The sequence below is a fragment of the Panthera leo genome, chromosome D4 (genome assembly GCF_018350215.1).
Source record: "Panthera leo isolate Ple1 chromosome D4, P.leo_Ple1_pat1.1, whole genome shotgun sequence".
In the NCBI taxonomy this organism is placed as follows: domain Eukaryota; kingdom Metazoa; phylum Chordata; class Mammalia; order Carnivora; family Felidae; genus Panthera; species Panthera leo.
Genome location: NC_056691.1, coordinates 87238640 through 87262160, shown reverse-complemented (window position 1 = coordinate 87262160; position 23521 = coordinate 87238640). Strand labels below are relative to the sequence as shown.

General features: G+C 58.8%; 1 protein-coding gene across 2 annotated transcripts in view; it reads right to left on the bottom strand.

Moving 5' to 3' along the window:
* Positions 1-15187: 15187 nt before the first annotated feature.
* PTPA (protein phosphatase 2 phosphatase activator) overlaps positions 15188-23521 on the bottom strand; it is a 31077-nt gene continuing 22743 nt past the window's right edge. For both annotated transcript variants that reach the window (XM_042912035.1, XM_042912036.1), the window contains exons 9-10: positions 20779-20886; positions 15188-16705 (exon numbers count right to left, since the gene is read on the bottom strand). In XM_042912035.1, the coding sequence (XP_042767969.1) occupies positions 16628-16705; positions 20779-20886 (186 nt within the window). In that variant the 3' untranslated portion in view covers positions 15188-16627. The remainder of the gene's footprint in view (positions 16706-20778; positions 20887-23521) is intronic.

Below are 23521 nucleotides of genomic sequence, written 5' to 3'. Positions count from 1 at the left end.
ACCCCGTCCTACCCATCAATCATCACCGAATGATTCGCTCAGAGTTGCTAGATTACCTGGAGAGGAGGGTTGTAAGAGGCAAATGTGCTTGAGGAACGTTTGCAGCAACTTAGGCCAAAGAGCACTGGACCAGGAGTCTGGAGACCGAGGGGCAGGCTCTGGGTTGGCCACAGGCTTACCTTGAGGCCTGGGCTGAGTCGCTCTCCTAGCAAGCCCACATTCCCTCACCTGTAGGGATAGAGTTAACGAGGAGGGGAGTAGGGGCGCCTGGGTTGAGGCAACTTAACTTAGTCAGTAAAGTGTCCGACTTCGGCTCAGGTAGGTCATGATGTCGCGGTTCCCGAGTTCGAGCCCCGCGTCGGGCTCTGTGCTGACAGCTCAGAGCCTGGAGCCTGCTTCCCATCCTGTGTCTCCCTCTCTCTCTGCCGCTCCCCTGCTCGTACTCTGTGTCTCTCTTTCTCTCAAAAGTAAATAAGACATTAAAAAAATTAAAAAAAAAAAAAAACACAGCCACGTATAAGCACGGTCATCTGCCTGTTTCACTCATTCATTCAAAAAATCCACGGGGCGCCTGGGTGGCGCAGTCGGTTAAGCGTCCGACTTCAGCCAGGTCACGATCTCGTGGTCCGTGAGTTCGAGCCCCGCGTCAGGCTCTGGGCTGATGGCTCGGAGCCTGGAGCCTGTTTCCGATTCTGTGTCTCCCTCTCTCTCTGCCCCTCCCCCGTTCATGCTCTGTCTCTCTCTGCCCCAAAAATAAATTTAAAAAAGTTGAAAAAAAAAATTAAAAAAAAAAAAAAAATCCATGCATTCAGTCATTCAAATATTTATCAAGTACCTCTAGGTGCCAGGCAGCAAAGACACAGCCGAGAACAAGACAGACAAGGGCCCTGTCCTCATGGAGCTTACATTCCAGTAGGGGAGACAGACAAGAAGCAAGGGAACCAATAAACATTAAGTTACATGTTACAGAAAAATAAAACAGGGCCAGACGGGACTAGGGAGAAGGGGGCGTGGCACCGCTTCCGACCCAGATGGGTCAGCTGCGCTGAGACCCAGATGGGTCAGCTGGATTAGTCAGTATCGGAGAGGCTCTGCGGCGGTAACAAATCAACCCCCAAATCTCGGAGATCTCACACAACGAAGATGGATTTCCTGACCGTGCAAAATCCCACTAAACTGACGATTCTCCGAAGGCTGCTGTCCTCCACGAGGCGACTCAGTGATTCAGGAGTACAGAGTCCCGCAAGGGCCCTTCATCACCTCGGTCAGGAAGCGATTCCCGTCAGGGCGCCTGGGTGGCTCAGTCCGCTGAGGGACCCACTTCGGCTCAGGTCGTGATCTCCCGGTTCGTGGGTTCAAGCCCCGCGTCGGGCTCCGTGCAGAGCCCGCTTCGGATCCCCTGTCTCCCTCTCTCTCCGCCCCGCCCCCGCTTGCACTCTTTCCCTCTCTCTTTCAAAAATAAATAAAAAACATTTAAAAAAAAAAAAAAAAAAAGGAAGTGATCTCCCTCACCTATACTCACAGCCAATTGGCCAGGATTAGTCGCAGGAACTTGCCTAACCGCCAGGGGCCCGGCAAGGGCAGTGCTCTTGGGGGCCTCGGAAGGAAAGGCAAGGCACAGGTGGTGGGGCACTAGAAGTCTCTACCACAGCAGCCGGACAAACGAAAGAGCAGTCCAGGAGGCAGCAGCAGCACAAAGATACACAGGAGCGACTTCGGTGTGTGGGAGGCCCAGGAAGACAGCTCACGGGGCCGAGGCAGAGGGCAAGGGGGTCAGTGGCAAGAAATGGGACCAGAAAAGAAGGCAGGGACGGGAGGATGCGGTTATGACCCACGAAGGAACTTGGAGCCGGGTCTGGCACAGAGCAAGCGCCCGAGAAATGGTATGATTACTGGCGTAGGAACTTCCTTCCTTTCCCCAGGTCAGTGGGGGGAGGGGCAGAGGGAGGAGATAAACCAGTACAACCACAGTCCGGGTCAGTTTCCCTGGTCCGGACCAGTTTCCCTGGTCACGCTGGGCAGGCTGAGGCTCCAGGCCAGTTGGAGCTCTGTCCCTCCTCCTAATGGATGGAGCCCCATAGAGGCAGGCATCCAAGGACCCTCAGCAAAGAGGGACGGTGGCAGGGTTGTCCCAGGGCCGCATGAGTGTTCCTTGTGGGACATCCCCTCCCTGGAAGTTGTAATACCAGATGAGCAAAGGTGGACCAGCACACCTAAGGCCTGGCAACCGAGGGCTTCCCGAGGCCACCCCCACCGGGGACGCCCGTCCGGAGCCCAGCCTTGTGGTTCCAGTTCAGCCTCCAGAGCCACACGGGCCGGAGTGCAAACTGGGTTCTGTCACTTTCTAGGGAACAACAGGCTCTTCACTTCCCCTCTCCAAGTCTCCAGTCCCCTGTCCACAAAATGAGGATGTGCACGAGAACTCACCTGTGCAGTGAGCCTTCTAGAACACCTCACCTGGTATACAGTAGGTCCCCGATAAGCAAGAGTTTTTATACTGTCACAACTCAGCTCTGCGCAGATACTAAGCTTTCACTGCAAGATGCAGGACAGGCTTTCTACTGACTCTACTGACTCCGAACAAAATTGACGATCAAAGAATTCCGATGATGTATCTTTTTCAAGAGAGACCCACACTGAGATCTTTTTAACTCTGAGGCCAGGGAAGGAGCGCAGAGAGAGTGCCCCATACACTTTAAACTTTGTTGGATTTTGTGTGCGTGTGTCTTTCCATGATCGGCAGTCATGTTTTCAAATATGCTAGTCTCCAAGAAGGTGCCTCAATATCTTCAAGGTCTGTCAACATTTACCCAAGGTGTGTTTAACAATTTCATTCAGGATGTAGGCTTGGTGATTGAATGAATGGATGGATGGATGAGTGGATGGGCTATCCGTCCCATTCATTTTATTTATTTTTTTTTTCAAAAAAAATTTTTTAATGTTTATTTTTGAGGGAGAGAGACGGAGAGACAGAACATGAGCGGAGGAGGGGCAGAGAGAAGGAGACACAGCATCTGAAGTAGGATGCAGGCTCTGAGCTCTCAGCACAGAGCCCGATTCAGGCTTCGAACTCACAGACCTTGAGATCGTGACCCGAGCCGAAGTCAGATACTTAACCGACTAAGCCACCCAGGCGCCCTTATTTTTAATTTTTTTTTAATGTTTATTTATTTATTTTGAGAGAGAGAGAGACAGAGAGCACAAGTTGGGGAGGGGCAGAGAGAGAGAGAGACAGAAAATTCCAAGCAGGCTCCATTCTGTCCGCGAAGAGCCCAATGCGGGGCTCGATCCCACAACCTGTGAGATCATGACCTGAGCTGAAATCAATAATCTGAGGCTTAACCCCCTGAGCCACCCAGGCGCCCCCTAAGGAGTGGTTTAAAGGGAAAATAGTTGGTGAGAGATGGCCTGCCTTCCCCTAGCCAGGCCCTTCCCACCCCCAGTCCCCTCCATCTCTAACCCCTCCCCCTGTTGCCCCCACCCCAGTCATTTCCTGAAGTTTCTTGAACATTCCCACGCACCCTTCCCAGGTTTATTCCCCCACCTCCAGTCACCCTCCAGGACACCACACACACACACACACACACACACACACACGCACACACACACAACCCGGGGTGGAACTTGAGGCTCTCCTTCTACACCCACATCAACCAGCCTGGGGAATGCTGGGAAGGCTGAGGAATAAAGCCTCCCTTTCTCCCGAGAAAGAGCTGGAGTTCTGAGACAGATAAAGGACCTGGCTGAGAACAGAAGAGGTCCTCGTGGGGAAGGCAGTTAGATCTCTGGCCTGCAGACATTCTGAATGGATGGACATCCTGTCTCTCCTTGGCCTCTCCTTCAGTTTGCTCTGGGGCGTGGGCAAGATGGCCACCGGCCAGGCCCAGCTTCACAGGCCTGTGACCAGTGTGGTCACACAGGGCCTCACGTTCAAAGGACCCCATGCTTGGGGTTTAACGCTCTGCAGCTGCTGTCTTGAAATCCATAACCATTTGTCTTTGAATCTGTGTTTTGTAAGTGACATCTGATGGGACAATGGAGCACGTGCCAAGAACTTGGAGCTTCAAGCCATGTGCTGTCCTGCCTCCTGCCACCTTCCTGCCTCCCCGGGACAGGTTCTCAGCTCCCCCCTACCCCCTGGCACCGTGGCCCAGGCCTCCCCCTCCACTGATGCCCTCCACCCTGGGTACAGGCACAGGGAGGGTGGGGGTCAGGTATCGGGGGTGTGCCAGCGGCCATCACTGCCCAGGATTGGCAGCATGCACTTGGGCACCCATGGCAGGGGTGGCAGGGTGCCTGGAGGGTCTGCAGTATCCCCAAGCCCAATAGCACTCCCTGAAGCAGCTTTGTGTGGTCAAGGATCTTCTTCCTCCTCCTGTAGCTCTCCCGGGACTGCCTTGTGTTTATCTTCTCTGGCCAGCTCAACGCACCCTCGGGGACAAGCCACGAAATAAAAAATTGTATACTTTTGGCGATTCTGCACAGGAACGAAACGCTCTGGTTTTGCATTTAAAACCGCTATTGCACAATATGGAGATGAATGGTAAAATTCATGCTAGTCATTTAAATTTTTTATTTTTCTTTACTTAGAATGACATTAAGCAGCAAACAGAAGACACCGTGACAAGTTGGGAGAGAGCCTGGAGAAGTAAAAGCGTTCTATGTACTTTCAATGGCACTTTTTCCCGCTTTTCCGGCAAAGGGCCCCGCATGTGGCTGGGCCCCACAAGGACACAGCTGGCCCTGCCACTAGCGTCCCCAGGACAACACCGTCCCAGAAGCCCGGCACAAGGGGCATCTACCCAATAGCTCCAACAGGAAGTACCACGGATCGCACTCACCTGCACAGCCCGGGTCACATGCTCATTTCTGAACCAATCACAGCAGATGAGGAGGCAGGAGCCCTCTGACTGGTCAGGTCTGGGCATGTGTCCATCCCTAAGACTCGGGGATTGGTCAGCCCACCTCAGTGCGTCCCAAGGGGTGCTCCATGGGGAAGAGGGATTCCATTCCCAGAGGAATGGGGGGGGGGGGGGATTGTCCAGCCACCAACCCCTCCTCCCCTCAACGCTGTCCTTCCCCCACACACTCCTTATGCTTAGTTTAAAAGAGAGAACAGGGGCAGCTGGCTGGCTCAGTGGGCAGAGTGTGTGACTCGATCTCGGGACTGTGAGTTCGAACCCCACTTTGGGTGGAGAGATTACTTAAAAAACGGAATTTTGACGGTGCCTGGGTGGCTCAGTCGGTTGAGCGTCCGACTTCGGCTTAGGTCACGATCTCAGGGTTTGTGAGTTCAAGCCCCGCATCAGGCTCTGTGCTGACAGCTCAGAGCCTGGAGCCTGCTTCAGATTCTGTGTCTCCCTCTCTCTCTCTGCTCATCCCCTGCTTGCACTGTGTGTGTCTCTCTCTCTCTCAAAAATAAACATTTTTTAAATTTAAAAAACTGAATTTTGGGGGGGACCTGGTTGGCTCCGTCAGTTCAGCATCTGACTCTTGATCTTGGATCAGGTCATGATCTCATGGCTCATGGGTTCGAGCCCCAAGTCAGGCACACACTGTCCCTGCAGAGCCTGCTTGGGATTCTTTCTCTCTCTCTCTCTTGCTGCCCCTCCCCAGCTCACTCTGTCTCTCCCCCTCCCTCCCTCTCTCAAAATAAATAAACTTTAAAAAAAAAAAAAAAAAGGGCTTACTCTGGCCTGCTGCCCCCCCAACTTCCCCCCCCCCCCCCCCCACTGCCCTTGCTCTCAGTTCCTTGAACTCATTGGCTCCTGCATCTGGAGAGAACAGAGCCTCACACAGGGAAGGTGCTCAACAAACTTCCATTGGCTCAACGGCCCCACTTCCTGTGGATCAGGCAGGCATGGGGAAGGCGGCTGTGAATGAACCCTGGCCTCCATCAATGAAACAGAGGAGGCCCGGGGGGCGGGGGGAGGCCTCAGATGTGGAGAGGCAAGTGGGCGGTCTGTTTCCAGGAGGGGCTTCAGTGCCAGGATGGACACTTGCCCTGCGATGCAGGGTGGCATCTCTGTATTACCAAATGCAGGGCAGCTCTCACTCGGTGTCTTTCCTTCCCGCTTTGCCTCTCTGCCCTTTGGGATCTCCCTGAAACCCAGCCTACTCAAGGCCAAGTTCACACAATCGGCCTCGAGGGTGCCGTGTGAACCACAGAAGCACAAAACCCCAGAGCCTAGGACACTGGGAAGCCATCCTGCCAGGGTGGCCCTCCGTGGGGTCCCAGAGCTCCTGCATTAGAGTTGTCCGGGCACCCAGGGCTCCATCTAGCACCTGTTATCCAGATTTTTCTAGGATTTTTCTATTCATTCATTCACTCAACAAATAGGTATTGGGCACCCACCGGCGCTGGGGCAGTCACTATTCCAGGCCCTGGAGAGTCAGTGGTGACCACGATAAACCTGCTTCCTGCCCTCCAACCGAGCTTTACGTTCTCCTCAGAGCGATGATAACCAAGTAAACAAATCAATAGTAAATTCAGATCGTGATGAGTGTCCTACAGGCAACTAGAACAGAAGGCAGGTTGCAGAAGAGCTGGCCTGGTGGAGGCTCCCTCAGCAGCAACTCAGAGAAAGCAGGGAGGGCCCCTTGGAGGTGGCGTCACTTGAGCTGAGCCCTGAGCTACCAGACAGAGCCACTGCTCACCCTGGAGCCCGAGCAGTCCCAGCAGAGGAAACAGCAGGTCCAAATGCCCTGGGGCAGGAAGGAGTTTGGCATCTTAGAGGGCCAGGGGGAGAGCAGTGTGACTGGAGCACAGGAAGTGGGACAGAGCACAAGGACCAGAGGAGTCGGATCCCGTGGTGGATTGATCGGCCAGCAGTGAGAAGCCCACTTGAAGAATATGATGGGACTTAGAGGGCAGAGTGGAGTCAGGAGACCAGAGAGGAGGCTGCCACACTGGTCTAGTGAGAGCTGGGAGCGGCCGAGATGACACAGGGCAGGCAGGGGAGAAGCGGACAGATGTGGGTTATAATCTGGGGAGGGACCCCACGGGGCCCGTTTGCGGGTTGACTTTGGGGAATGGAAGAGAGGCTAATGCATGGATTTGGGGCCTGACGGTTGCTGTCCAGAGATGGGCTGCCCGGAAGTGGAGGACAACCGGGAGCCCGCTGGCCATAGGCAATTTCCACGACAGAGGAGAAGTCTTTCTCTTGCCCAGCAGGAAGTGCCTCATCATGCTGACAACGTAGCTCCCGCGTCAAAGTCAGGGTCCATCCTGACTCACAGGGTGAGCTGGAGACCTTGTGCGTGTCCCCTCCCCCCCCCCCTGCTTCCTCATCCCTACGATGCGGGTGATGCCACTTTCTCAGCTCACCCTGGGGACTCCATGAGGGCGCGTGGAAAGCTGTCCTGCAGGCTGACACATGGCTATGAGCCAGAACTGTCATTACTGTCCTTGCCATCCTGCCTCTTCCTTGTCTTTGTGTGGCTGGCCCTGCCTCCCGGAAAGAAATGGGGCTCCGGAAGTGGGTGCCTCTCAGACAGGGCCAGGGTCTGGGGCCGGTCCTGGAGGGATGGACGCTGATGCGGGGGGGGGGGGGGGGGGGGGAAGGGAGGGCTCTCGGGCCGCCTGAGTGGCGACAGCGCAAGGCAGCCAGGGCCACCCGGCAGCTTCAGGTAAGGCCCAGGGAGGGGCTACGGGAGTGTGAGCTTCAGCAGGAAAGAGACCAGCACCTCCCTGGCGAGCCAGTGTCTTCACCCACCAGGGTCTCAGTTTCCTCCTCTGTGAAATGGGGACACAGTTGGCCCATAGTGAGGATTGAAGTGAGACATGCTTTTAAGCACTTCACACAGACACACGGGCTGGGCTCAGGAGCCACCAGCCCCAAGGCCTCTTGGGGACAGCCTGAAGGGTCAGGGTGCAGGCAGCTGCTGGGGCCTGGAGCAGCAGTGGCAGGTGGGGACATGGGTGGGGGGGGGGGGTAAGGAATGCGCACGGAGGACTCACCAGGCCAGCGTGGTCCAGGCCGGAGGTTGGGCCCGGGGTCAGCAGGCGGCAATGGGACGAGCCCCCCACCCCCACCAGCTACACCTCAGAGCCTTCCCGGGGGCCCTCGACACCCACCAGCAAGCCTCCCCCACCCTGTCGTCAGGCCCGTCGTTCCCTAAACGCTCTCCCATGTCCTTCTAAAACCTCCACGGGGAGTCGACGCCATCACCGAACTCAGTGGCGAGGATGTCCGTGCTGGGGCCCGGCAGCCTGGGGGTGCGTACCTCTTGCCGAGGACGCCCTCGCCCTCTATGCCTCCGTCACTGCGACCCCCGCCATGGGTGACCCGTGAAGACTGAATGAGCTAATGTAGGCGGAGCCCTGCACTGACTGGTTCCCCTTCAAAAGATCGTGCAGTCACCCCTGTAAGACCAAATTGATTTGTCCCCAATTTATACCTGAGGAAACTGGGGCTCCGACAGGTTAAGCCACTGGCTCAAGGTCACACAAGGGCAACAGAAGAGCTGACTCCAGAGCCCAGGCACACTTGGACCACTCCACTCCCCATCCCCGGCAGAGACCCTAGAAGAGTCTGCCCAGAGATCAGACCAACCCCAAAGCCCCCAAGTGGAGGTCTGAGCAGCCTGGTCCAACTGAGGCTGGACTCCGGTTATCTGGGGGAGGGGCATCTGCACTCCCGCCTGCCTTGCCGGTGTCCCTTCTGAAAAGCCCCAACATAGTCCCAAGCAAATGAGGAGGGAAGAGGGACTTGTCCACACCCATACCTAGAGGTCGGCACAGGTCCAGCAGGAGCGGGTGCTTGGTGTCCCGGAGCGGCCACAGTGGATAGAGGGGAGAGCGCTGAGACCAGAGTCAAGGGCACGGCCGGCCGCCCTGTGAGGGGGGTGCACTTCCCACTTCTTTCTGCTTGCGGGGCACCGACTTCACGCCAGTTTCTCACTGCCAAGGTTCCGAGATGCGAGACACACAGATGCGAGACCGGAGAGGCTCAGAGAGGTGAAGACCTTTGTCCAAGGTCACACAGCTCTGCCTGATTCCCGAGACCTCGCTGCCACTGTGTTCCCTAGAGACGCTGTCCTGTCTCGGGCCCCTGTGGTGCTGGGCACAGTGCCCTCCACACCCCCTGCTCAGAGGGCGGTGGTGGATGAAGCTGGGGCTCTGGGCTCCGCTCCTCTGCTGAGTAGGGACTCAAGCAGTAGGGCTTTGCAGCAGGGCCGCAGGCACTGGGAAAATGGAACCATTCCTCCCTTGTTTATCACCACCACAGTCCCCACTCCAGGCTGGGGACGGGAGAAGGGCACCTCAACCCTGGCGGGGGGGGGGGGTGCTCTGAGCCATACCCTGCGCTGAAAGCTCACCTCCCATCCTTTGTCCCACATATCTGAGTAGGTCCCCTCCTCCCTTCTCTCCCTCCTGCCTCTCTGCCAGAGGTGCACCAGACTCCGTGCTCTTTAAGGGAAACACTTTATCAGTTTCTTTTTTTTTTCCTACTACAAAATAGCATGTGGACACTATAGAAAGACTTAACATTCAAAAATGAAAACCAAAGGCAAAGTTAAAACTTACCCACAATCACTTTCTCTTTTCTTTTGTGGTTCACTAACGTTTAACATTTTCAGAACTGTTTTTCGGGAGCAGGAAAGGCAGCAAGGGTTGCGTGAAAACCCTCATATCCCCACCACCCAAAGGTAAGCGCCTGGAGAAACGGCCTCCCGGCCCTTTGTCCGTGTGGATGGACAGAGAGACGGATGGATCAAAATGTAGATCGTTGGCTTTCTTACAAAAAGGAGTTATACTTTTCCTACAGTCATTGGAGCTGTTTTGCCTGCTTGGCAACTAACGGGTCACAGGCGCCTCTCCCGAAGAACAGACGGAGACGCGCATCAGCCGAGGGCTCACTGTATGACTGTTCCGTCCTGCTTCTGATAATCCCCAACTGTTGGACACACAGGGCAGTTCGAATGTCTCATCAGGGCAAGTCACGCTAGGATACGCTCCAGGAGGAAGGGCCCAGTCTGTCTTGCCCACTGTAGCATCCCAGCGCCCGGCACACGGCTTGGGAGCAGAGAAGCCTCCAGTGACGTTTGCCACATGAGTGAACCAACACGAGCTCAGCCCCGACCTGGGCCTCTCCGGCCCCATCTGGCCCCACGAGGTCGCCGGGTCCTCAGCTGCAGCTGTCTTCAGGTTTCCCAAGGCTTCCGTCTCTCCTTTCTTTCTCGACCACCCAGACCACACCCTCCTTTCTCTCTCCTCCATGCTCTCTCTCTCCACACTTCTGCCTCGGCCCCAGGGCCCTCAAAACTGTTCTGAGGTCCCCATACCAGCCATCTGGCCTCCCTGCAACCCAGCCTCCTCTCTCCCCGCCAGACTCTCCCGGCAGCCGTGGCCCATTTCCACGGCGACGCCATCCCTCCACGGGGAAGGCTCGGACTCGTGGCGGCCGTTCCAAATGCATCCCAGGCCCCACAGTGTGCAGCACCCTCCTAGGGGTGCCAGGAGACAGGCCGGACATGCCAGGAACAGCGACGGTGAGTGCCACGTGTAGGGGTAGGCCTCAGCCCCCATCAAGGAACCCCACGTAAAGAGAAGCCGTGTCTGCAAACAGTCCCTTATCACCCCACCTTCCAATTAAGTGGCTGCGCCTCTAACGTCCCCCCACCTAAAGATCTGGGGCTGCCACTGCCATACATGTAGCCCCCACAGCCAGGGAGGGCTGGGTGCTCAGAGCGGGGACAGGCAGGTGGCCATGGGAGATGCAGGGGCCAGGGAAGGGCTCTCAAAGGAAGTTCGGCCTCGGCTGAGCTCTGAAGGATGACCACGGATTCCCAGCGGGGAACGGGGTTCCGGGAAGAGCGCCAGATCCTACTGTTCGGTGGTCCAGGGAGTCTGAGGGACAGAAAGGAGGCCAGAGCAGCTGGAACCCACAGAGCACGGAAGGAAGGGGGCTCGGGGGCTGGAGCACGGCCGGCAGGGCCCGGGAACAAGGGCTCCTGGAAGTCCCTGCAGCCCAGGCTCCCCCACCCCACCGGGACCTGGGTCTCAGCAGCCCTGCCAGGCTCGCCACCAGCCAGGTCCAGATGACTACCCTACAGAGCTCCTCAAACTCAGCTCCCATCGCTGAGCACACCCACACCCACCCCCGCGGCGGTCCCCTGGGCCACTGAGAACTCATCCCTCTCCCCTGCCACCAGGTCTTACCTGGATCTCCCCCTCCCCAGCCCAGGGCCTCTCTCTGCCCTGCAGAGGGCCTCCCACATTTCTGACCTGGGCCGAGTCCCCAGCCCCGTCACTGGCACCAGCTTCTGACCCAGCACCCAAATAGCTGTCAGTTCTTCCTAAAACCCAATCTGGCTCTGTCTCTTCTCTGTCTCTGTCTCTCTGTCTCTCTGTCTCTCTCACACACACACACACACACACACACACACACACACACACAGAGGCACCAACTAAGCATCCTTCCTGGCAACTGATACCATATTTACAGGGTGCCTCCCGCACACCAGTCTCACTGGCTCAGGGATCCAGCATCGAGCGGGTCCCTGTCTTCCTGGGGCCCATCTACTATCCGCACAGACAGACGTTAAGCATACGTTTTAATGATAATTACATGCCGTTGTGTTGTGTCGAGGGGATGTGCATTATGGGAGCCTCTTACAGAGGTTCAGAGCCCTCTGCAGACCAGCCCCCATCTGCTTTTCCAGCCCGGCCTCTTGTGACCCACACTGCCACACCTCTGCTCACAGCAAGCCCCACCGGAAGGCCCTTAGTCCTCTGCCCATCATTCAAGGCCCCATTCAAATGCCATCTCCTCCCTGGAGCCTTACCTGAGCTCCCCTTGGAGTCTCTCCTCCGGCTTCTCCCCACGGCTGGCCCAAGATCCCTCTGTTTCCCCCACTAGGTTGAAGTTTCTTTCTTTTTTTTTTTTAAAGACTTTTTAAAGTCATCTTTACACCCAGTATAGGACTCGAACTCACAACCCCAAGCTCAAGAGTCACACACTCCACTGACTAAGCCAGCCAGGTGCCTCCGTTTAGAAATTCTTTTTTTTTTTTTTTTTTTTAAGTTTATTGATTTATTTTGAGAGACAGCAAGCAGGGGAGGGGCAGAGAGAGGGAGAGAGAGAATCCCAAGCAGTCCCCTCTCTGTTGGTGCAGAGCCCCACACGGGGCTCGAGCACCCGAACCATGAGATCGTGACCTGAGCCAAAGAAATCGAGAGCTGGACGTTTGACCGACTGAGCCACCCAGGCACCCCTGGAAGTTTCCTAAAGGGAAGAATCTTGCCTTTTTCATCTCCACATTCCGGCAAATGCCATGTACTCGGCATGTGCTTACTGCTTGTTAAACTCAAGAACATGGGGGCGCCTGGGTGGCGCAGTCGGTTAAGCGTCCGACTTCAGCCAGGTCACGATCTCGCGGTCCGTGAGTTCGAGCCCCGCGTCGGGCTCTGGGCTGATGGCTCGGAGCCTGGAGCCTGTTTCCGACTCTGTGTCTCCCTCTCTCTCTGCCCCTCCCCCGTTCATGCTCTGTCTCTCTCTGTCCCAAAAATAAATAAAAAACGTTGGAAAAAAAAAAAAATAAAAAAAAATAAAAAAAAAAAAAAAAAAAAAACTCAAGAACATGTCGCCTGACTTGGGTACAGGTCTAGGGCACACCTTTGCTCTCCTTGCAACCGCAGCTCCTGCCAGGGGTTCTGCTAGCGACAACCCCCCCCCCCCCCCCCCATGACCACGGCCTGGCTTCGGCCCCCTGTGAGCCAGGAACACAGTTGCAGAGTTCAACTTGTTCTCTGGGGCTTCTCTGGCCCAGAATGGGGGGCGGGCGACACCTCCACCCCCAGCTCTGGGAGCCGGCCCCACTCAGGCTCCCTTCAAGCCCGCTGACCCTCAAGGGGGGACAGAAGTGCAGCCGTCTTCCGCTGAGCGCCCGTCCCGTCACCCAGGTCCTGGGTGGGCTTCCCCACCCTGCACTGAGGATCCTGCCCACGTGCTCAGTGTCCAGCTATATCCCACACACCCCGTCTCCCGCCCATCCCACCCCACGGATGGCCTTGCTCACACTTCCTTGCAGAAGTGAATCTAGAACAACACGGGAGGCGGGGAGAGGGTCTGCCTTCCCTCTGATAAGGGACGAGCAGCCTGGCACCTTTTCAAGGCCCTCACTGCCGTCAGCCTCCCTCTCCTGGACCATTTCCAGCACGTGAGGGACACGGAGCACAAACCAGCCTGATGATCCTCCTCTCGCAAAGCCTTCCCAGACGTCCAGCCCCCGCCCCCCGCTTTCCCCACCTCTGCTCCCTTTCGGACAAAACTCCGCGAGAGGGGAGTGAGGTGTTGTGTGTGGCTCAGCAACCAGACCGTCCAGCTCCACGCTCTTCCTTCCAGGCCGGTGGGCTTGGACCGGGGACCCCACCTCCGTGCTTCCGTGAGCCCCTCGTGGGGCCTCGTGGGGACGCGGAAGCAGTGGCTCCTCCTCGTCTGATTCCCGTTCCCTCCCCAGCCCTCTTCGACCCGCCACCCACCCCACTGAAGCAGCCCTGAGCGAGGCACAAAGACCCAGGGCCCATTCTGTCCTCTCAGCCGCGTGCCCAGGGCTCTGACCTTCAGGGTCTCCCAGCCCCCATGCCCAGAACCAGCCAGCCCTCTTTTCTCGCCTTCACCCCCGCTCCTGCCTTGGTGACCCGGGGCGGGGGATCCATTGCGCGCTGACCACTCCCTAGCCTATTTCAGCAGCCGGACCCGCCCCCAGCTCTAGATCAGCAGACCCAGATGCCTACTCCAGGCCTCCCCTTCGAGGCTCACAGGCATCCGCCGGGCCCCCGACGCCAAATCCCTCTTGCCACATCTGCCCCGCCTCAGTAAATGGCATCAAGCTACACAGGCCGAGAATTGGGGCTGCTCGAGGCTTCTTGTCCTTCTCACACCCTCCTTCCTGTCGGTGATAGCTCTAAAGACAGCCCAAACGGGACCACCATTTCTCACCACCTCCACGCCGCCCACCGTCCTAGCGCCTCCCCTCCTGCCCCACATACTCCAGGCCATTGTCACTGGCAAAGCCCTCCAGCAGCTTCCCGGAGGATACGCAGACACTAAATCCCAATCCTGTCAGAGAGGAGCCCCTAAGACCCTGCTCCTCTCCCCGACCCACGTGTGTACCCTCCCCAACCCTACTGGGGCGCTGGGCTCCCAGCTGCTCCCCCCCACTTCAGCCTGCAGCTCTCTCCAGGACTCACACTCGCGCCTCCTCCGAGGTGCCCTTCCCAACCCTGTAGCTCAAGTAAACCGCGCCTGCCGCCCTCTCTAATGAACTGTGCTGTTCGCTTCGTAACACCCGCCACCACCTAACGTTCTGGTATTCTGGGGCTGGCCGCTGTCATCCACGCTAGAACAAGGAATATTCGGCCAGTAACCGCTTGTGAAATGCCTGGGTCCTCACGATCCATGGCCTGAGTATCATTATGCCCGTGTTTCACATTGCGAAACCAGGCTCGGAGACAAAGTCAATCACGAGGTCCGCTCAGCTAGTAAGCAGCGCAGCGGGCCTTAGGTTGGCTGGGGTTGGCTCCCGGCCACCAGGCTCTCCTGGGCAAGGCCTCCAAGGCCAGGAGAAAGGCCAAGGGCTCATTCTGTGAGGAGACTCATCTATATACCAAGTCCAGGAACACGTATGTCCGAGGAAGGGTCTGAGAAGCCTCGAGTACTGCAGCCCCCCAGATCCCAACTCCAGCACAACACGGACAGAAGGGGTGGGGTGCATCCCCAAAAGCTGCCGGTGCGTGGGTTGCAACCAAGTCCGGTCCAAAGGCTCCCCCGTCAAGCCTGGAGACCACAGGGGCTGCCTTCATCTAGAAGGGCCATGGTGACCGAGGGCATTTGCTCTGTGCCAGGCCCTGGGCGGAGGACTTCACATCCTTCACTCACTCCTGGCAATCACCCTGTGATGGTCCCCATTTTGCAGACGAGGAAACTGAGGCTCAGAGAGATTCAATAACTTATGCAAGACCTTGCAGCCGGGGGTGGGGACAGCCAGGAGTTGCCAGAGCCTGCTTGGGTGACCAGTGCACATTCACTGGCTGCCCAGGAAAAGCTTAGCCCAGACACCAGCTGTAACAGTCCCAGCCCCAGACTCCACGGCCCGAGGGAAGGGGACCTGATGGGGAGACAAACAGGCATGTGGAGAAACAATAAACGTGTGGCATGAAAAGACACACCTCACACAGGTGACAGGTGCAAAACAGAGGCTTTAATCCGAACAGCAATGAAGGCGCACGGGGCCAGGGGAGGCCGAGGGGGCAGGGCAAGAGGAGCCAGGAAGGCGGTGATCTGGACCCTGGGAGGGAGGCCAGCACTGGACCTCTCCTAGGAAAACTATTTCTGTGACTCTCGTGGTTCCCATCCTGGCCTCTGCCCAGGCCATCGGCCCAGGTGTGAGGGTCAAGTCCCTGAATTGTGCTTCTTGGGAGCTCCCCCTTCCCACAGGGGATGTGGACCCAGATAAAGGGCAGGGGTCTGGAGAAGGGCAGGCCTGGACTTTGGCCGGGGAGAGCCTGTAAGAGCCTGGCCCAGGAGCAGCCCTAGAAGAAAACTCAGGACCTGTCATGTCAGCATCCCCTCACCTGGCCAGGCCCTGCCCATCTTCACAGCCAAAGCCTGGGCTTGGTGGGGGCCATCGCTGCCTCACCTGAAGAACCAGTGGGTAAGTTCGGGGAGAGGGGAGGACAAGAAAGGGGCGCTGCTGAGTGCTCCGGTGGCCCCTGGCCCATCGCCCCAAAGGGCAGGCAAACAGGGCCAAAGGGCCCTGGAGAAGCAAGCGGCAGGGAGTTGGGAGCAGAACGGAAGATGTGAGAAGAATCCAGGCTCCCCCCAACCAGAGCGGGCCCCGAGCCCCTCCCTGCGTCTCAGCCACCCCCTCCCAGCCTGAGAAACTTTGGAAAGGCGGGCCTCACCCAATCAGCCAGTGGGCCAGCCCTGCCGGGGCCCTCCCGAGAGCCCAGGGGCTACCCTTGCAGAGGGGGACAGGACCGGCTCTGGCCAGGAAACCCAGCAAAGCCAAGGCCAAAGAACAGAGAAGCCAGAGTGAGGAGGCACTAGACACAGGTGCCCGCAGGCCCAGGGGGCAGCCGTGAAGAGGAGCTGGGAGGGTCACCGGCCAGCACAGCCGATGCTTCTCGGCCCCTGACCCCACCCCAGGCTGGCCGCCTGCCTCCGCCTCCAGCCTTCAGAACCCCCAGGCACCCACCCAAACATGGCTTCAGAAACCGACCCACCCCACAGGGAGCAAGCGCTCCAACCCCTAGAAAGGCCACAGGCCTCGGGAAAGGAAAGCAATGGACACCGCAAACTCCTCCCCTTTCCAGCGGTGCAGAAGAGCCCAGGTCTCAGAGGGGACTGGACAGAAGAGGAAGGAGAGGAAGGCCGAGCACGGGACCAGGGCCCGAGCACACCCTCCCCACCACAGGGAGACAGGGCCCACTTCTCCCTTCACTTTGGGTCCTTCGGCCTCATGCCCGGAGCCTCCGTCAACCCCACACTCACCACCCACCCCAGCAGACAGCCTCTCAGCAAACAGAAAGAACAGAGGGAGGGGGCGGGGGCGGCTGGCGCTGGGGCAGGGGAGGGCAGGCACAGGAACTGCGGCCTGGGTGGCTCCGGCTGCTCAGCCCCTAGCACGAGGTGACCGGATGGATGGGCAGCAGGCTCCCGAACTTGAAGTGCTGGATCACAGGGAACTTCTCCAGGCACTGTGGGGGGAGGCAGGGAAGAGCAGAGGTGAGGACTGCACCGCACCCCTGCCGGGGCCCACGCCGCCTCTCGGGCCTCCGGGGAGCCCCGGACACCTCGGGAGGCTCGGACCAGCGCAGTTCCCACAAAGTGTCCCCCCAGGGCCCAGGAAGGGGATGATCTCAGAGGGGCACCCAGGCCTTCAGGGAAAAGCAAGGCTCCCGACCCCTTCCCGACCACCCCCTCCTATCCAAAGACCCCCACTCCGTGACAATTAGACCTCACTCATTAGTGAGGGAGAGGGAGAAAGGAAGGGAAGGAGAGCAGGCGGCCCAACCTCATTGCGGGGAGGGAGGGGAACTGGGGACCAGACATGAGAAGAACCCTCCAGACCACTGGGGAGCCCCTAGCCCAGGCCCCAGCCCTGGAGAAAAAGTGGAGGGATGTTTGGACACAAGCTTGACGAGGGTCCAGAGCCCATTTTTCTCCAATTTTCAGTTCTCTGGACTGAAAAAAGGCATCCTGCCACTTGAGAGCAAGACAGTAAGAATCAGTTAACATCCCCACACCCCCAGGACAATTCCCAGCAGCCCTGTGCATGGGGCAGAGGACAAGAACACTGAACAGGGGCATGGCCTACTCCCTGAACCCAGCCCAGCCAGGACCTCAGCCCAGGGCTCTGGTGGAGATGGGGATATTGGCAGGGCCTTCCACAGAAGCTGGCCTGGTCCATGGGCAGCCGGGCCCCAGGCCACACACCTCTGGCCTCTGGCCCCAGCACTGCTTAGCACCACACAAGTCCAGGAAAAGGGCGCGGCGGGGGGGGAGGGGGGGGGGGTGCAGCTCCCAGCCTCCCCGCACCGGCCCTGGTCACTGGCGAGCTCTCTCAGGCAGCAACTCTGGGCATGTGAGGATTTGCCTGCTCTCACACCTTTGACCAAGAAAATAACCAGGATGGCTAGGCTGGAACATGACTTATGGCTTCAGATAAGGTGAGCCCCATTCCGTGACTGAGGTCTCAACATCCATCTAACTTAGGGAGACAAAGGTGTGCCACGACTGGCCCAGGTCCCCTCACCTCAATGACCAGGCACAGAAACGAGGACGTCTCAGACCAGCTGCGCCTGTGTCAGGCGGGGGCTGATCAAGGCCTAAAGGGGGCCTAGGAGGTGAGCGGGAAAAGGGAAGTCTTTTTGTGCAGTGGAAGGACAGGAAACTAGGCCGAGTGTGGGAGCAGAGCTCCAGGCCGCAGCCAGACTGCTGGGCCCAGGGCAGACCAAGTGGGGAGCAGGCAGCCGGGGGGTGTCTCTGGTGGGGTGGGGGGGGGGGGAGGAGGAACAGCCAGCAGCTCTAGGCCAGAGGCAAAGGCAGCTGCCAGTGTGCTTACGTCATCAAGGAAGTGGTAGGAGTTTGTAAAAGGGGGCCCCCAGGGCCCTGGAATTCCAGAAAGGGTCAAAGGTCAACCTGTTTCTAGCTCTCCTCCAAGAGAAGCTGCAAAGGCAAGCGGCTTAGCAGGAGGGGGCAGGGGCGGTTCTGTGCACTCTGCCTTCAGGGGCCCGGAACAAGCCTCCCCAGGGCCACAGGACAGGAGAGCACCGGGCTAAAGGCCAGAGGCTGCTTGGGGCAAAGGAAATCTTGAGGCTTCAGAACAACAGCAGAAGGGGGCCTCTGGCCAGGCCTTCTCCCAGCTAACTGTGCCCTGGACCAACACCCCCCTGCCCCCCAGGCCCCCACTGAACTGGGCAGAGCGAGAGAGCGACATCTTCAGCTCACCCGGCCCCCCAGGGACCTTTTAGCTGGATGCCACAGTGATGCAAGGGGGAGAAGGGGCTCTCCAGGCCCCGACAAGGTCCTTCCGAAGGGAGCCCCGGCACAGCGACAGCCCTTGGGAAAGACAGGCCCCGCTGCCCACAAGGGCACCGAAAGCATTTGGTCGATCGGTTCAGAAAGGCAGGGGCAGAGCCCGGAGACGCACACAGTCCATCCCAAATCCCAAGGCCGCCTAATGCCAGGCCCAGTCGGGCCTCTGCGGCAGCTCAGGCGATCAACTCGCCTCCAAGAGCCAACTCTGACTGGTGGCCTTGGCCGTGGGGACGCTGCTCTGGACTTCAGGACTGGTGGGCCTCGCTGGCCCTCCCCATGGGCAAAGAGCTGACCTGAAAACACGAGTCCTTCTCCTCGGACCTCTGGGAAGGGAGCATGCGATCCCACAGGCTCTCGGGGACCAAAAACTAAGGGCTATTTGCCAGCAACGCACAAACGAGGGCCAGCCATCAGAGACGTGGCCCTCCTAGACCACAAGTCAGTGGGCTCCAGCACCGGCCTACAGAGAGGGCTGGCCGCCACACGGCACCCGGCAAGGCTGCCAGCTCCTACTGTGCCTGCGCACATCCAGAGCTGGAGTTTCGGGAGGAGCGCTCCGGGGTCCACGCGTGTCCCCGCTGTCCGGGCCTGAGCTGGGGTCCCGGTCTCCCCACACCCGCAGAAATCCGACAGCTGTTACGCCGACTTCGGCTCGTTCCTGTAGCACCACGGCCAGCCATTTCGATTCTTAGCTTGCTCCTCCCTCATCCTGTCAGCCTGGGACTCCTCCTCTGGAAGGGGCAGGTAGGGGAAGGGGGCAGGGGCTCCCGCTCTGCCCCAAGGGGCCCGGCTCAAGGTAAGCTTAGAGTCACTTAAGTAAGAGCCCTGCGGGAAGAACAGCACTTCAGATCCCAAGCAGGGAAGGCAGGAGAGTCCTGCCCTTGGTGACCGACCCAGAGTGGGGGTGGGAGGCTGCAGGGCCCCGCGCTCCTCACTCGCTGCACACGGGCCCCCGCAGTGGGGAGGGCTCCGCAGGGTGACGAGGTCCCCAGCAGCACCCACAGCGGGACCGGCAGGGGAGGGGGGGGTGTCAGGAACAACAGGACGCCCGGAGGGCAGTGACCCGAGTGCTCTCCGGGCGGGGGACAGCCAGGGCGGGGGACAGCCAGACCGGAGGGCCCAGCGGGGCCCGGAAGGAGCCTGGCCTGCGCAGCCCCAGCAGACGCTCCTCTCAGATTAGAGAGGTATGTGGGCCGGAACCCAAACACAGGATGTGAAGTCCAGAGGAAGGGAACCGGAGGGGGAGGGGGCAGGAGGGAGACAGAGGGCCGGCCGGCCGGTCGGTTCCAGTGCCATTAACCCCTTCGGGGCCACGCGGAGGGAACAGGGCCGACCGGAAGCATCTGTGCCACTCAGCCACACCCCGGCCTCCGACACCCTCTCCCCCCTGCTCCCCCTGCCTCCCCTGATGGGATGTGAGTGTAATGAAGCCGACTCAGAGAACCAACCTCCCTCCCTCCACGGGAGAGGGGTGGCCAAGGGTCAAGAGCCGAGGGGTCAAGAGCACCCACGGGACAGCATCGAAGACCACCAGCCTGAGGGCGAGAAAAGGGGACTCCGGGGACTCGTTACTCTCGGTGAGGGACTTTACACCCAGGTCCTTCCCTGGCCAAGGTCAAGCAGCTCCAGGATCGGTGTGCACAGACATGAAAGAAGCTAACAGAAGGGACGGGATGGAAAGAAAATGTCTCCTCCCTACCTGCAAGAAAAAAAGCCACCTCCTTGGCTGGGAAAAGGTGCCAAAGAGGAGGAGAGAGGACAGGGGACACCCTCAAGAGCTGGGCAGCCACCTCCCAGCAGGGGGAGCTCAGGGGAGCCACGCCTCACCCTGCCTCTCAGACCTGAGAACTAGAACACCACCTGAAGTGACTGCTAGAAATGTCAGCCCTGGGCCTCCCTCGAGGGCTACCTGCCCAGGTATCAGACCCACCAAAGTCTGAGAAGCACCGATTTGGACGATGCCTCCAAAGCATGTCTTCACTTTCGTGTCCCCATGTGAGACACAGCTGTGAGGGACCTCTGGCCATTCGACAGACCCCGGGCAGCAGGGCCTTGCCTCATCACTGGGTAGAGCCAGGCCTCAGTATAGGGATTCTTTGCCCACTCCCCAGACAGAGACTGAGGCCTCAAGGGTCAGAGGGGCTGGCTCAAGATTTGGAGCAAAGCAGCAGGGTGGGGGTGGGGGGATCGGCGGCCCCAGGACCAAGAGTACCAGCCAGCCCCCACTCACCTCAGCCTTATACATGCGGATCAGACCCTGGTTCACTTTGGACCAGGAGGGGACGGCACTGATGTTCCACAGCTGGTTGGAGTGCTCTGCAAAGGGGCCGGTCTTCATCTGAAGAAAAGAATCCAGAGCTGGAGAGGCGGGCCATCTGGGAGCTCATCCCGTTTCCCTGCAGTAAGGCTGTGCACACGTATGTGTGTATACACACGCACGCATACGTGCACGCACAAATATATGCACACGCGCTAGGGCGCACATACGTGTGCGTATATATGCACCTACATACATGCTCACACGTGTACGCGTGTGTGCTTAAGGACCAGGCTGCATCACCTGCAGGGGGGAGGTGTGCACACTCACATGTGCACAAGCACGTACACGCGCGTACCCCCCCACACACACACACAAGCACACGTAAGTACCAGAGACAGGGTCTCTCTCGGCCTGCAAGACCCAGTGGGAAAACATAACCCCCAGGGTTATCCTCTTTCTCCCACAGCCGAAAAAAGGAAGCCTGATTCCCACCACCCACCACACTCAGCAGCCTCAGAAAAATGAAACCTCAACCCAAGCCCCTGCTGAGACTCCCGTCAACTCCCCCCAGCCACAGAGTGCTCCAACAGCACAGGGACGTGCTCCCTTCCAGATAAACAGCAGCGGCCTCCCGAGCCTCCCTGGCCAGCCCCGCACGGGGGCCAGCCCCGCACGGGGGCCAGCCCCGCACAGGGGCCAGCCCCGCACAGGGCGAGCTCCACCACCAGGCACTCAGGCTGCACCTGCCACTGGCGGAGCTGGAAGAGCCAGGGGAGGGGTCCGTGTAGGGGAAGGCTAAGGTGGGAAAGACCAAACCCAGGCACCCAACTGCCTTCTGAACGGCAGGCAAAAGGCAGGCAGGAAAAGAGGGGGAAAAGAGAGGGGACACGTGAGCCCTGAGCCAGGGGCACCTGCAGCAGACGCGGGAGGAAGGTCTGTTTGGACGGTCTGCCTGACCTGGCTGGGGAGCAGGGAAGGGATGGCAACGACAGCGGCAAGGGACAGGCAGGGGCGAGGCCAGCTCCATTCCCGTCCCTCCTCTCGCCCAGAGTTCTGACCCTCCAGGAAGGAAAGCGATTCTGCAGCAAGCCCAGTGAAGTTCCCATGACATCAGAAACCACAGCACTGAGACAGGGAGGCTTGTGTGCCTGCGTGGACCCCTCCGCACAAGGCCAGTGCGTTTGTTAACAGGCGCTTCACGAGGCTGCCTGGGGGAAAGGGGTTCAGCGCCCTGAGCCCCAGGCTTCAGAAGAAAGAGTCTGAAAATCAAAGAGGCTGAGCTGGCAAGGAAGCAGAGACTTGGACCCTGAGGGGGTGGAAGGCTCCAGAAGAGGCTGTGCATGGAGGTAGGGCTGGGGGAGAGCTGTTCCAGGGAGAAAGGATGGACCCAAAGCTCCCTCTCCATATTGGGCCTAAGAATAAGGGCCCAGGAGCACACGACACCCCCACCGTTTGGCTGTGGGCTCGCGAGTGACCTGCTCCTACACGCACGCCCCTCACTTCTCCAGCGAGGGCCTCACACCAAAATGCAAGATTTAAGTCCAAAGCGCTGCCATTTACTGCTGTCACCTCCCTTCCCTGCCCGAAGTTCCCCAAAAGCCTGTCTCAACTCCCAGGTTAGGTAGCGAGGACCTCAGGCTCCTTCCTCCAGTAGGGAGGCCACAGCCCAAGGTGCTGAGACAGAGACGTAAACCCACCCTGGTGCTCCCAGGGCTTTTCCAGGATCAGGGTCTACACCCACTTTCTTTCTCTTCCTCTCTCTTTCTAACACTCCCTCCCCCAGGGTGGCTCCCTCCTCCGGTGCCCCTAGCCTATGGGGCCTGGCCTTCGAGGAGCTTTGTTCCAACCATCCTACTCAAGCAGGCTCCGCCCCCAACAACCCGCCCTTCCCTTCACCCCGCCCCTTCCCCCAAGGCTCTCTGCCCCTTGGGGACCAGCAGCAGGCTCCAGTCTTCTGCACACTTCCAGGCCCTGAGAACCTCAGGGACCACTGGAGATGTGTAACCAGTTTCAGTCTGGACAAGGCCCTGTGAACAAACCACCCCAGGGGCACCCTGCTGGCTTCGTCCCCCAGCACAGCTCCATAAGCCTGCTCAGCCAGGGCCCCGAGGCCAGGGACAGCAGACAACTCTGGGAAACCAGAAGCTCTGCTTCGTGGGCTAGCCTCAACCACTAGGGGCACAGGAAGGGACCCCAAAAGGCCTCTCTGGCCTGCTCTGACCCCATGGAAAGGCCAGAGATGCTGTTTCTTTAGAGGGGCTGCCCCACATCCCACGCCCCCCACCCCCACCCCCGGGCCTGCGGTGCCCCAAGGCCACCCTAAGTCCTTCAGGAGGGGACTTTGCAACTCTGGGAAAGGAAAAGAGACGAGGGGAAAAAAGGAATCGGGAGCAAGAAGACAAAAAAAAAAATTAGCTCATTCTAGCCACAAAGGGAGAAGAGAAAGAGCGAGAACGAGCAAGCAAGCTGCAGTCCCGCAGTGACCCCAGGGGAATCGTGTGAGTCAGAGCAGCCATATTGAGCAGGAAATTACTCACAGACGCTGCGTTCCTGCCTCTCCACTCCCAAGAGAATCGGCCTTTTGTAAATGGTTCCTCTGTCAGTAACTGAGGGGGGATGGGGAGAGGCTCTGCACAGCGCCTTCCTGTCAGCTCCTTCCCTTCCAGCTGAAATCTGATCCCTCCCTTCCCAAAACTCCAAATTTAGAAGCCAG